This window comes from Mixophyes fleayi, chromosome 8 (assembly GCF_038048845.1).
Source record: "Mixophyes fleayi isolate aMixFle1 chromosome 8, aMixFle1.hap1, whole genome shotgun sequence".
In the NCBI taxonomy this organism is placed as follows: domain Eukaryota; kingdom Metazoa; phylum Chordata; class Amphibia; order Anura; family Limnodynastidae; genus Mixophyes; species Mixophyes fleayi.
In genome coordinates this window covers 128,734,801-128,748,936 of record NC_134409.1, presented here as the reverse complement: position 1 = coordinate 128,748,936, position 14,136 = coordinate 128,734,801, and the positions used below count along the sequence as shown (strand labels likewise).

General features: G+C 41.6%; 1 protein-coding gene across 1 annotated transcript; it reads right to left on the bottom strand.

Moving 5' to 3' along the window:
- Positions 1–640: 640 nt before the first annotated feature.
- Positions 641–13,815, bottom strand: LOC142099705 (ankyrin repeat and SOCS box protein 5-like). Its single transcript, XM_075183481.1, has 5 exons — positions 13,268–13,815; positions 11,367–11,558; positions 10,257–10,450; positions 8,335–8,463; positions 641–3,735 (listed from the first exon to the last, which is right to left on the bottom strand). The coding sequence occupies exons 2-5, from the start codon at positions 11,524–11,526 to the stop codon at positions 3,514–3,516; spliced, it is 705 nt and encodes a 234-aa protein (XP_075039582.1). The 5' UTR covers positions 11,527–11,558; positions 13,268–13,815; the 3' UTR covers positions 641–3,513.
- Positions 13,816–14,136: the final 321 nt, after the last annotated feature.

Below are 14,136 nucleotides of genomic sequence, written 5' to 3'. Positions count from 1 at the left end.
GCAGTTGCACAGGGCAGCACTGTTCAAGGGGCAATTGGAAAATAATTCAGTTTTTTTTTACTTCTATGATCAGTACCAGCTGGCTATAAACCCAGTTAAAACTGGAGAAGACCAGGTGCTTGTATGGTAGAACTAGCATGTGGGTGCATAATTGCTAAATTGGGATTCGGATTTTTAATTCACAGTCGCTTAGAGTAATACACAGTAGCGAAACTACCGCCACTGCAGGGAGGGTGGCCGAATAACACCAGACCACTCTCCAGAGGCTGCATAGGGATGGTCCGTTTTGGGCGTCAGTGTGCCTGTGCTGACCACGGGGAAGAGGAGAATGAGGCCTGCTGTAGGGTAAACGGGATTCAGGGGCCCCTCCCCCAAATTCTGCTACTGGACACGGCGACGAGTATTCCATCCTTGGTAACAACACTGTGGTTGAGGAACTGGTGGGAGGTTTTAAATGCGGACATCCCCAGTTCTCCACCCTCTTGTCTCTCCCATACTCCCCTTGATGGAGATAAGCTAGAGAGCTCCCTAACTGTAACTTTGCTTTAAGTTATGAGCCCCCTGAAGATAGTGCTAGGGCCAGTGCGATAATTGCAATATATTAATAATGGAACAAGCAGCTTAGAAGGAAAAGTCATACTGAGTTGTTAATAAAAATTTTATTTAAAAAAACAAACTACTAATCATTATAATGCAAAGCCCCATTTGTTGGTTGATCAAATAATTAATTTCTGTGCCTGAAATTATGTCCACGTTGAAAGTGGACAATATTTTTTTCTGACCTTGTGGGCGGCTCACAAATTTCTGATAATACAAATTTGTTCCAGTGTTTGGTTGACATCGTGATGGGTTTTAATAAAGAGGTTTTCATTTTGTTCTGAATGGCAACAGCTTAGAAAAAAAAATGTTCCCTTTATTTTAAAGCATACTAGTCACCTACACACAGTGGGGTCATCCATTTAGCCTATCTATTCACTAGTAACTAATCCCATCACTAGTCTAAGGGGGTAGAAAGTGTTGCCCATAGCAACCAATCAGATTCCAGCTATCATTTATCTTGTACATTCTAGAACATGATAGCTAGAATCTCCTTGGTTGCTATGGGCAACACCTCCATTGTTCCTTTTATAAGGCTTAATAAATCTATTCCTAAGTGCCTCATGCCTCCTAGTAGTAAATTGAAAGGCTGTATTCTCAAGAATATTGGCTCAGCCCACAAAATGGCTGCCTCCACTGTGTGTAGTTGACAGGCCCACTTGAAGATTACTTGCATGGTCTGATAATCATTTCTACTGATTCGATAGTCATATAGATACCTGTCATTTTACCACAGTAACAACATATACAAAGGCAGATTACTCTTTACATAAGACAGGCACCTGTGTGGGAACAAACGAGGAGCCCCTAACTCCAAGTATAATGTAATTAAGCTTATGCTGGCCACATATGTTGTGATTAGACCATGACGCCAGTGACAGGCTCAATGTGGGTGGCCTAATTGGACGATATCTGCCCATTCGACACATTGGCCAAGTGGCTGGGTCACTTTAGCCATTATTGGATCCTGTTGGGGCAATCGGATGATACCTGCATTGGCCAATATCTGTCATCTTCAGACCACATTTACCAACATGCCTGGTTAGGGTTCAATCCATTCCAGATGTGGGCATCAGGGTAATTTTTAGGGTCCCACACTCCATATTGGCTAGTCAGCCATTATCACTGTAGATATCATAGTGTGTGTGCCCAGCATTAGAATAATAAGATAACTCCTGATACTTGAACTAGGGCTTCTACAACTTCCCTAAATAGGCAGTTGGAAGGAACAGACATGGCTGTTGCTGCCATTTTTGCAGACACGTTGTAATTATTGTGGCCAGCACGGTGGTGGTTCACACTTCTGCCTCACAGCACTGGGGTCATGAGTTCAATTCCCGACCATGGTCTTATCTGTGAGGAGTTTGTATGTTCTCCCCGTGTTTGTGTGGGTTTGCTCCGGGTGCTCCGGTTTCCTCCCATACGCCAACAACATACTGGTAGGTTAATTGGCTGCTAGCAAAATTGACCCTAGTCTCTCTCTCTCTCTCTCTCTCTCTTTGTGTGTGTGTGTGTGAATATTAGGGAATTTAGATTGTAAGCTCCAATGGGGCAGGGACTGATCTGAGTGAGTTCTCTGTGCAGCGCTGCGGAATCAGTGGCGCTATATAAATGATGATGAATTATCTGACACTGCTTATCAACACCTGTAACCATGGAACCAAACTGTTGACTGCAGTGACTGTTTCCATGGTGAAAGATGTTGCTAAGGAATGTCAGATATTTACAACGCCAAATGGCAGCAACAGCTTTGTCTGCGTCTTCCAACTGTAAATTTAGGGTAGAAGTCCTAATTCGAGTAAGAGGAGATACACCAGATGTTGTACCCAGCATAATTGTTTTTATTAGAATTTATAGTGGGGATACTTTTTATTGTAGATTTTTTCTTTTTTGTAATGATCTATAGGCATCTTTCCAAGGAAGTAAATACACAAATGTTCAAAGATGGACAATGGAAGGAAGACCCAAACTCATATCTTGCCTATGGTCATATGGTGGTATCCACATTGGCATGTCCTGGGGAGAGTGACCGACCATAATGTGTATGGGGTCTCTTGTAATGCGTTCCTCCAGCCAGATCGCCTAACAATCAGACTGCCAAAACCTTTTCAAAGTTTGGCGCTCTTGTGTGTGGGCAAATCATCTAAAGATCTGGTTGTTTGGTGATTGACAACTGTATTGTAGTCTGTGAGGCTGGCATTAATCAGACTATTAAAGGATGCAAAGAAGAAGTGCAAAATACACATAAGCCTGACTTCTCAGTGTGCGTAGCCAGGCAACTGTCTTTTCTGAGCCGTAGGGCTTTTGGAAACCATTAAGTTTTCACTGTATATGATAGCGGGTTTTTAATCTTGTTCCGTTGTTTTTGAAAAGTAGATACATTTTAGAATATTTTGGGCAGCAAGCTGTCACTCCGGTGCCTACTTCTTGCCTGCCCCACTTTGAGCCTCCTCAAAATTTAGATTGGTGACTGACAGCTATAGTTTCCAGGAAGTTAAAGTGTAACTCCACTAACAAAATGATAAAAAATGATTATGCCTAATCAAAATCATTTTGTTGTGTTACTCTGCATAATGATTTTAAATCGGCAAACTCATTTTTGGAACTACCCTTTAAACTGCAACAGGGTTCTCTGCTCATAACTGAGATCTTCCAGAGTTCCACATTGAAATTGTACAGTAAAGGAATATTTTAAATCAAAATAACCACTGTAGTAAGTAATGGAAGCTCACAGCAATCAAGTATTGTTTAGGGTGAGTCTTTCTTTGTTTCCCGTGTGTTTTTGATCTGCAGGATCATGTTTATCACCAGTAATGAATAGAAAAAAAAGACATTTCCACTGTACGGAGAAGAGCAAGGACACTGGATAATGCACAACAGTTCTGGTTTACAATAATCCACACGTCATACTTGACGTTAGAGAGTCTCCTGCAGCACGAGGTCCTCAAACATAAGATAGCACTTTAGTGATTGTGGCAGGTTGAAAGTCCTAACAGCTCTGAGCCTCTGGTGTCCGAGGCTGGAGCGTATCCGCAGACGGCTTAGGTGTTTGAGTGAACGCGGCTGATGGGAGCAGGACTCGATCCAGGCAATGAACCCAACTTGAGAAGCAAGACGCTTAGGAGGCAGTCCTGTTTTCTAGAATACAACAGTAGATAATCACTTAGAGGAACACTTTGACTAAAAAACCATTAATCATAAAATTAAAGACCGTACTGCTAAATTGAAAGTAACATTGCTTTATTCTTTACAAGTACAATTTGTCATTGTATTACTACTCTATAAAGTCATTTAGGTAATTTTATTCTTACAGAGTATATCCTTTGTTGTTTTCCTTTAAATGAATTGGGCTAATTCCCTTCTGCTGTGATGTCCAGGTTGAAACCTCCGCTCATTTCTGCTTGAATCTCACAGAGGTGCAAGCAAAGATGTTTCCCTATTGTACTAACCAGTAGTGTGCGGAGATGTTCCTAAGGACCCTCGCACTGGTTTGAATTCCCCCCCGTTGACCCTAGGCTGCTATAAGGTGATAAAATCTAGAGGTGCAGCAAAAAACCTTTGTAAATGTACCAAATTGGGGAATAAGAGATTGTTTTGTCCTTTGTAGTCATTACAGTGAAACCTAAGTACAATTTCTGGGTTTTTAAAATGCAGAAGGTACTAGTATCTCATCTATGTATTTTCATTATATCTTTTGAGGAACAACTCCTGTTACAATGTTACCATTGTCCCTGGCAAATAATTCAACTTGACTAAAAAAAAAAGTTCTAGGAGGTATCCTAATTGGCAGATCATCTGGAAGCTCCTATAATGGCCGGGAGCTGAGTTCTGGCATACATTGGCATAAGTGTAGACCCGGGGAGGAAAAGGAGCTTCCGTCTGGCCTTCAAAATGCATGCGAGTTGGACTCTCGGTATCCTTATGGATAGGGTACCGCATGATGATGTCATTATGAAACCTCTCTATTAATAAATGTATACCAATAACCCACCAATGAGTTAAGTTTGGCGCTAATTGGGATGGCTCAATGTTCTTTTATTGTTATATGTGGCTTAATAAATTTTGTACTTGGATTTAATTACTAATTTAGTTCATGTGGTTGGTTATTACTTCCCCGCCGCCATTATTATTTTTTCTAATTAATAAATGTATGTCTGTTCGCTGCACAGAAGGATCACAGGAGGTGATGTAAATTATTTGACCAATTGTGGCAAAGAGTATAGAAGAATGATTTAATTGCTCTAGGTGCTCTCGGTGGCATTCCATATCCTGCAAATGACACTGCGCAGCGCGCTGAAGATTTGGGTCAGTCTCCTCTCCTGTGCTCGCCTCCGCTTTCAGAAGAGGCGGAAGAGTGTCCACGGTTTTGACTTTGTTCCTGTCTCACCTTTTGTCACAGAGACTTTATAAAGGGTGGAGCTGGTCGTAGAATCCTCAAGAACCCAAACTTAAAGATAGATAAATGCTGCTTCCATTTGATGGAGGCAGCTGAAGGAGAGATTTTAGTGGATTGAAAGAAAGTGTGAACAAACCCATCTTTGAATAATTTCTTTACCAAGCTTTATCTTGTGCGAGGACATGATATGAGATCTTGTCCTGTTGATCATCTATCATACATCTTTCAGAATCTGTTATGCTCCCAATGGATTACTCCACTTCAGCTGGTGCAGGTTTTAGACCCATGGTGGTGCTAGCTTTAGTAGCCAAAGCATAACATGGAGAACATTTGATTTACACTTGTCTGCAAAATGATGCTCTATGCTATAGCAGCGGGGAGAGATTTCTGGCTAAAGCTTTGTCTGTTGAATCCATCATCCATGCATTTCCTTTGCTTGATGAAGGCTCTATGTTGTTTGGGGAAAAGCTTGATGTAGCAATATTAAGTTATCGTTTCTAGAAAAGTAATGTAGATTTACTAGAACACATTGCCAAGGATTACAATACCTAAAAGACTTCTGTAATGAGACCCAAAGTTCATTCCTTAAGAGTCCAGTGTATGGGTATGGCTTCAGTTCAAGAAGACTCAGTCGTTTTAAGAATTGCCTGTCCAGACAGATTTAATGGGTTCCAGAGTAGGGTTTTTTTTTTTTAAACTTGTGAGATTTATATTGTATTTATGTAATAGAACAAAAGAATGTATGCAGGATACAGTTGTTAATACAGAAAGAAGTACAATCCACATTGCTTATTGAAAAACATAAACCATACAAAAAGGTAACACATAAGCCTGGGATACATGGGGCTAGAGAGAAGTAGAAAGAGTAGACTAGCGAATTCAAAGGACCAACAAAGAGATTTGTTTGTTACAGAAGGATATAAGACCAAGTATACAAGTCCAGGCGGTATATTTACTAAACTGCAGTTTTGAAAAAGTGGAGATGTTGCCCATAGCAACCAATCAGCTTCTAGTTATCATTTATTTAGTACATTATTCAAAATGATAGATAGAATCTGATTGGTTGCTATAGGCAACATCTCCACTTTTTCAAACCCACAGCTTGATACATTTACCCCCTGAAGTAGAAAGATTCCAACGTTTTTTATTGGCCAATTATCTTGATGTCAGGTCCACAGAGAGCATGGAGTGCAAAAAGAGAAGGAGAAAGTATCTGGGGAACCAATGGCATAAACTCAAAAGCAGGAACATAAAATTTCTTTGATAAGCCAGAAGTAATGGAGTAATGCATGCCCAAGATGGTGCCAGCTGAAGGCTCGACGCTGAACTTTCAATCTTCATCTTCAGAGTTGCGTATCTTACAGTGAGCACACCAAAAGCAACAAAATGAGAATATCTTGCAGCTTCTTGTATCCTCACCTTTCACCCTACTCACAGCTAGCACACTGGAGGTAAACATGAGGCAGGATAAAGTGGGGGGTATACTGTGGGTCCGAAGGCTACTCAGAGGATGATCTCTAACTCACCATCTGCCAATGAAGACAGACAGCTTATGACGGACATTAAATCAGCCTGCTATACTGAAATAGCAGAGCTCAGAAATGACTTTAGTCAGATTGCTCGATGGTTGATCTGGAGACTGGCCAGCAAGATATGACAGTAGCTTCTCAAGCAGCTGCGATAAGAGAGCTGCAACGGTGAACTGAGGACATGGAAAATTACACTCACCATAATAACATTCATGTGCTGTGTGAGCCTGAGGTCACAGGAGATGCGGATCTGCAGACCGCACAATGCCAGCATTTTTCAGCATGATACTGGGGAGACCAGTGTCACCACACATGAAAATAGACAGTTGCACAGAGCACTTTGCCCAAAAGATCTTATCTGTCAACCTAGGGAAGTGATCTGCAGAGTTAATTATTATTCACTGAAAGAGGACATAATCTCTAAAGCCAGGGATAGGAAGCAGATGGATTTTGATTGGGCAACTATCCAGCTATCTCCCAATCTGGCCTGGTATAACCTACAACAGATTGCTGCCACCAGAGAGGGCAGAATATCCTATACTAATGGGGTTTAGTCTGAAAGATCGGCCACCCTTCCACAAGGATGGAAATCACAACCCTCCTTTCCCTTTTTAGGACATCAATGGCAACTGAAAGATCAAAATAAATTGAAGAAACCATGATGAGATGCCTCAAGAAGAGTCTCCGCAGGAGCTGTGAGAGCTCAAAGTTAGTACTTCAACTGTTTTCCCTTTGGCTCACATCATCTAGACCCCTTGGCTGTATAAAAGCCCCATCTACTACCTCCCGTCACAGTGAGTGTTGCTCCCAGGAGAAAATCACTTGGCTGTGTAGCTCTCAACATGACCGGCCAAGCAGCTTGGTCAGGGAGGAAGGGCCATGAGGGACAAAGCTGAAGTCCATGAGTTGGAGAAGGTAGAATCACGATTGAAGAAGCCAATGGGTTGGATAATGTAGAATTGTGAGGACCAAAGTCAAGAAACTGGCAAACAGCAAGACTCTTGAAGCACCAACACAGAAAAGAAATTCCAACTTTGCTTGTGCAAAGATTGGTAGTAGTGAGGGCCTTATGAAGGCTGCATACAGGTCAGGTCTCTTAGTCCTAACTGACCTTTAGCAAAGTGCTGATTGCAATAAGTCATAGAGCGTGCAGTGGTCAGTGTTGTGGTGCACTGCCACCTGCCGTCTATAGCTGGTATTACGGTGGATCCTCACATCTCCTTTGCAGGGATATCTGCCATGTTCTCTGTAACTTTCCCAGTATGGATCAAAAGTCCGACTGGAGGTGCGTCGCCATCAGGTGTCTCCAAGGTGCTTCCAGAAGTCATATGCAGGGCACCTAACTCAGTTTAAGCACATACCTTCTTTTCACCACTACAAGGTCAATGTGTTGGCCCTATGTATTGTGTCTTTTGGGAACAATTTTCTTTAATCTGCCATCAATTAAAATTTAAAAAAATCTTGCAAGTATCTCTGTGCTTTAGTATTATTCTTCCCTCCCTTTTTATTATTAGTTAATTCCCATCAGTATGCTCCCGTGGGGACACCAGAAACATGGAAACTTACTATCAGATACTTGCTATAATTTTCCTTTCTTAATTGTTGCATTAGTCACTCAACCTTAATTTCAGTTATCTACTAATAGCAAAGGGAGGGAGGGGGGGCCTTTGAAAGTCAGGGACCTGTCCTATAGGGATTTAGTGGTGGAGTTTCCCCTCCATATGTTGCCATGGAGAACCATCTGGAAAGGAAACTTGCACTCATTGTTCTGCTGTCCTGCAGGAATGTCTTTATTACAGCTCGTGTACATACCTTATTCTTGTACGTGATATCGGCACCTGCCTGTACTAGGAGCCGGATACACTCCAGCTGTCCGCTGCAAGCCGCGAGGTACATCGGGGTCACCCCCCAGTTATCCTGCAGATTGACATCAGCGCCGTGCTTTGCAAAAGGAAAATCACAAGGTTACAAATCACTAACACTGCTTGTTATCTGCCATTAATTGCTCAGAGTTGTGAAAGAGTTTTCTGTACAAATATGTGCTGCAGAATTCTTTCTCTGTTGAATTACCCATGTACCTACTCACAGTGGAATCAATCCTTTAATGGGCTGAACCAACATACAAAAGACTCCAGACTATCAGGTCCCTGGAAAGTAGTGATACTTAGCTTGTGATTACTGTGGAGCACCGGGCTGAGTGGTAGTAATTCATGTAGTGTTAACCTTACGTTGAAGGTCTTGTTTCTTTGGTTCATGTTGGGTAGGTGATATTGAGTAATTGGTTGAAGGCATTGTCCTACCCCAATGCCAAGCCAATACATTTGAACATGGGATAGGACATACCCTACCCAACCAATACACCATCCATAAACTTTATACAATTTTCTTCTACTGTTATAACTATCTCTTACAATACTTCTCCATCCGTTTGCCCACTAGGACCAACACTTGTCGCTGCATAACTTGGAACATCCTATTGTGTCTGAACCAGAGAAACACAAGACATTGAATGTGAGGTTAACACCACATGAGCTCCATCATTGGATGAGTTTGACCACTCATCCAAGAGCTCCACGGTAACCACAGGCTAGGTGTTACATTGTTACTAGTCTTGACTAGTGTTTGACAAGGCGTACTACACATCATAATAGCAAAGCACGTAGGTGACACCGGTTACTGCGTTTCTACTCTAGGAACACTGACAGATACCGAACATGCTTAAAAAGAACTTATTTTGAATCCAATTTTCCAAGGCTCTTTTTGACAAATGGAACTGTGCCATTTCCAAGAGTAAAGAGGTCTTGGGCCTGATTCATCAAGACACGCATATTGAGCGCAATGTGCGTTTGTTTTAATACGAACGAAAATCGGGTATAAGAATGGCTGAATTCAACACAGACTTCATCACTAGTAAGCGGTACTTAGGCTAGACCTGTAGCTGGAGCAAAATATACAGCTAAGAAGCAAGTACTTATGAGAAGCCCAGAGTCCTGTTCCCCGCCCTTAAATCATAAACTGTAGTAAGTGTCCTTTGTGCTTGAAGATGAATTGAATGTTGCTACGTTATGTGGCGTATGAGCCAATTCTGGGCATTTACAGAGCAATTTTGCAGATTGCATGCACAAAATTGATGTTTATGTTCCATGATGAATCAGGTCCTTTTGTTCAACAATTATTGTTTGGCAAACATTCTACGCTTTAGTGATGATCTTCCTACTAGGTTGCGCTATTTTATTACTTAGTAGGGAAAATCCTCCAGAGGTTCATCAAATCCCGATAAACACCTTAACACCTGTCTAAGTCCTGAGGAAGATGGGGGAGGGAATCACGGCATAGAAAAACATTGTATCCACCTGAGAATTCTAAGTAAAGGCCCTTCAGGAAAAGAGTTTATTTTACCATGACGAAACATATTTACAATAATATTCCATTGTATTTCCACTTTAAGGGAACATTCCTGCCAACTGCTTATTATAGGAAATCTTATTAACACTCTTGCTTATGACACAATAAAATCTACTTTGCACAGTTTGTTACCCCTTCAATCTATTACATTAAAGCACGCCGTTATTACCAGGTAGGGAGTACGCCAGTATTATAATACTCGTGGGGTGACTGATGCTGGAGAGCAAACACAAACCACATACAATTAGGCAGGATTTAACCCCCTTAACTGTTGGATAAACTTAATCCGACACAAGAAGAGACACGGAGTGATCCAGAGTTAAACTCACCTGTATTAGTAAAAGGGCGCAGTCTGGAAATAATCCTATGGCGGCATGCAGCGGGGTACCCCCGTGTTTACAGCAGCTGTTCACATTGGCCCCATGCTGCAAGAGTAACTCCATTGAAATCCGTTGTCCTTTATAAGCTGCCCAGTATAACGGAGTCTTTCCATAATAGTCCTTCCGATCCACCAGCTCTCTGTCTAAAATACACAGAAATAATCTGGTTTATACAAAGCAGGATGCTGCATATTCAATGTTGGGCAGGCATGGGTACCCTCTGATGGCATACCCTCCCCTGACGCTACAAAGAAAATAAATGTTGCTAGTCAACCTCTGTCTCAAACACTTAATTCTACCCTGACACAGATGCACATATAACTTAAGTCTGTGATGTATCAGACAAGGAAAACGTACAGACTAAAGAAATATATGCAGGTTTGTGTGTTGTGACGGCTTCTTTCAGTTTATAGACTATAAGTGTCTGTGTTTACAGCAACCTTGGCAAGAGACATTTTCAATGCTGCCACAATAACATACCCTTGGGGGTAGATTTATCTAAAGCTTCTACAAACTGAAAAGTGGAGGTGTTGCCCATAGCAACCAATCTAGCTGTCTAGCGATCATTTATCTAGCGCATTCTAGAACATAATAGATAGAACCTTGCTGTATATTTTGCCTTTAATGATGTAATTGAGCATCCCTGTCCCATAATATTTTATTTTATATGGCCCTAAAAAGCGCAGAACCACACTGTTTCTTTATGTGTGCAAGCGTGACTACTCTGCTAAGCTTATTTCAAGATGTACGTCGTAGGACTGCTCCCTGCCCCCCCCCCCCCCCCCCTCCATTAAAAAAAAAGAACCTTTGTAGTTTGAAAATGACCCTTCGCATGTCCCAGGAATTAAAGTGCCATCTTTCATTCAACACACAAAGTTCTACAATGTACATTTAACCATGTCACTGAAGTATGTCAGCTCTCTAATGCTCAATACCTAGAGCAGCACTGCAGGGGGCAAAGACCAATGACTATAATTTATTAGACTTATTTGGTTTCCTCTGGTTATTTTGACCACTTGATTGGTGCCTACAATTGACCATCTCCAGCGGTTCACGCACCTGATATGGTCAGCAACACACGGAGCTTCTCCACGTTCCCTCTGCTGGCTTCATAGTGGATGTCCGTCCATTTATAGTTATAGCTTGGGGCCACTTGGTAATGTCGCACCTGGGTTTTGGTGCAGGGACTTCGGGACAAGGAGCTGATGTAGAAACCCATCTATCTCATGAGAGATCTTCATACAGCAGCATCTAATAGAGAAAAGAGACACATGAAACGTTATGGCGCTTTACTTTCTGCTATATTTGGGGGGATCCTTGTGCCCTTACCCACTGTCTCTGGTTTTATTTGGGTGGGGTGAAGGGCTGTTAAGAAAACCTCTCCCATTGGCTGAGCTGCAGAGGCGTTACCTGTATAATTCAAAATATGCATTCAAAATTTTGATTGTGGGAGTAGCCACAAAGATTTTGATTTTCTAGAGAACCCATCAAGGGGTTTACATGGTGCTGATATACGTGGACTAATCAGGGCCCAAATTCTCCTATTTATAACTAGCACAAGTCATTAGATGGATGTCTATAGACTTGGTTCATATTCTTTACACCAGAATATCTTCTTTCTGTCATCAAAATCATCAAAGCTTCTTTCTCTATTATAAATTGCTCTATCATATGTTGCTATGTGATATCTCATGCACTATATACCATTTTGTGATACCATTTAGAAGCTGGGTAAAGAAAAAGAGACCGATGAGAACTTCTAAAACTTTTGTGCTAGGGTCCAGAAATGTTTCCTAAATCTATCTGTGGTGTGACACAATAAATGATTATCGCATATACACAGGGACTTAATACTTAACACAGAGCGATGTGCAGTAACCCATAGCAACAGAACAGAGGTTTGCTTAATGTTCTAAACTATGCTAGAAAAAGGAATGGAATCTTAGTGGTTGCTATGGTTACAATACATATGTGTACATTGTTATTGAATAAAGCCCATACTCTGTATAACATTTACATGGGAAAATATATGAAAGAGCAGTACTTTATATATGTTTTGTGCATTATAACAAAACAGAGACCATTTTGAAAAAAAAAAAAACATTTCCAAGCTTATCTTTCAGATGCTCCTAGTCGTTATTTCAGACTCTACTCAGGATCTCTGTATAGATCAGTACAGTACCTATACAAAGTGATCGATTGGGAGTCATTTGTGATATTTCCCAGGCCTTTACACTGCAATTAGCCAACAGACATTGATACTATCTGATGACTCTGCAGAACTATCAACAGCTTCATCACATCCAGCATTAATGAATTGCCTACTGATTAAAATGACAATTCAATTGAATAAACATTGCTGCAAATATTTCCTGAAAATGGTACTGAAAACAATGCACATATACAACTTTGTTGACTAGAGACTGCTGCAGAACCTCTTTAGCTGTCAAACATCATTTTCCTATATAAAGTCAAGCACCACTAAACAACACCAGCAATCACACATACAACACCAACCCGGCCTGTCAAAATAAACTAGTCACCTTCCCAGTCTCATTATTATATTTTATCTCCCTTAATAAGTGATTAAATCAAGTCAACCCCAAACATAAGACAAGAAAAATAACTAATAATAAATAAAAACACACCCTGTACCTAAAGATGATTACAAACGTGGCAATCTAAGCACCTTGAACCCCAATATGCTACTAAATGCAAATATTTCTTTCTGCATCTCATGAAACTAATTTTATATACTGTGTACTAGTCAATGATAAAAAAAATGATTTGCTTAAAAAACAAATTAACCCCTAAGTATCCACTGTGAATCATGTACACTCAGCAGATATGACTGAAAGGCTTAGATGCTAAGTGTAATACAGTATTAATGGCTTGTGCATTTGAGGTGTTGACCTTATTGAGGGGTGTAAGGTGTATACACTAAATGATCAATATCTCACCATTAGAATGTTCCTCTCCCCTGGCTGGAGGATTCGGCTTTGTGTCGCCTCTGTAGGGGGCGTTGTCCTCTCGGCTCTATCATGAAATGAAGCTGTGACAGATCAGTTATTGTTCTGCAAATAACAGCGCACTCTAAGTTGCCTATTGTCTGTGGCAGGGAAGGCTGACTCTGTGGGTGGTACAGCCCTGTCACCAGTGGTCTCCCCCCTGCACACACACACCGGGGGGGCATGATGAGGACCCTCCTGGGATCATAGCTGATGCTGTGCCAGGATGTGAAGGGTGCAGCTGGTGCTATAGGCACAGCTTGGCTGTGTGCCCCCCTCCTCTCCTTCACACTCTCTCCATGGCTGCTGTCTGCAGCTGCTGTGTCTCTGGTGTGGCTGCAGATCCTCTCAGAGCCGGTGTGAGCCCCCAATGGAGGTGGATCAGGTGCCCGACCCTCTCTCTCTCCCTCTCCCACCGGTGCTGAGGGCGCAGTCCGCTGCCGCTCTCCAGGGTGCTGAAACCAGATTCTCAGTGCGCATGCGCCGGTCCTCAGTGCCAGGGCAGCAAATGGGCGAGATGTGCTGCTGGCAAGCAGTGTATTCTAGATAATGGTGCACAGTCAACGCCCCTGTTCTAAACAAACAGGGGTGCACGTCTGACACAGAATGGGAGGAAAGCACAGGCGCCTATAGTTTGCTTTATTAGTGTTTATAATCAATAGATTAGACAAGGTCCTAAAATGCATCTATCACATGGAATTGCGAATTTAAGAGATACAATGTAATTTTACTATACACAAGACTGTATATGTATTGTGCTTGGTGTTTTGTTTTGTTCCAAAAATGCTCAGTTTTTTCCTGTTGAAATGTCAGTATCCTTT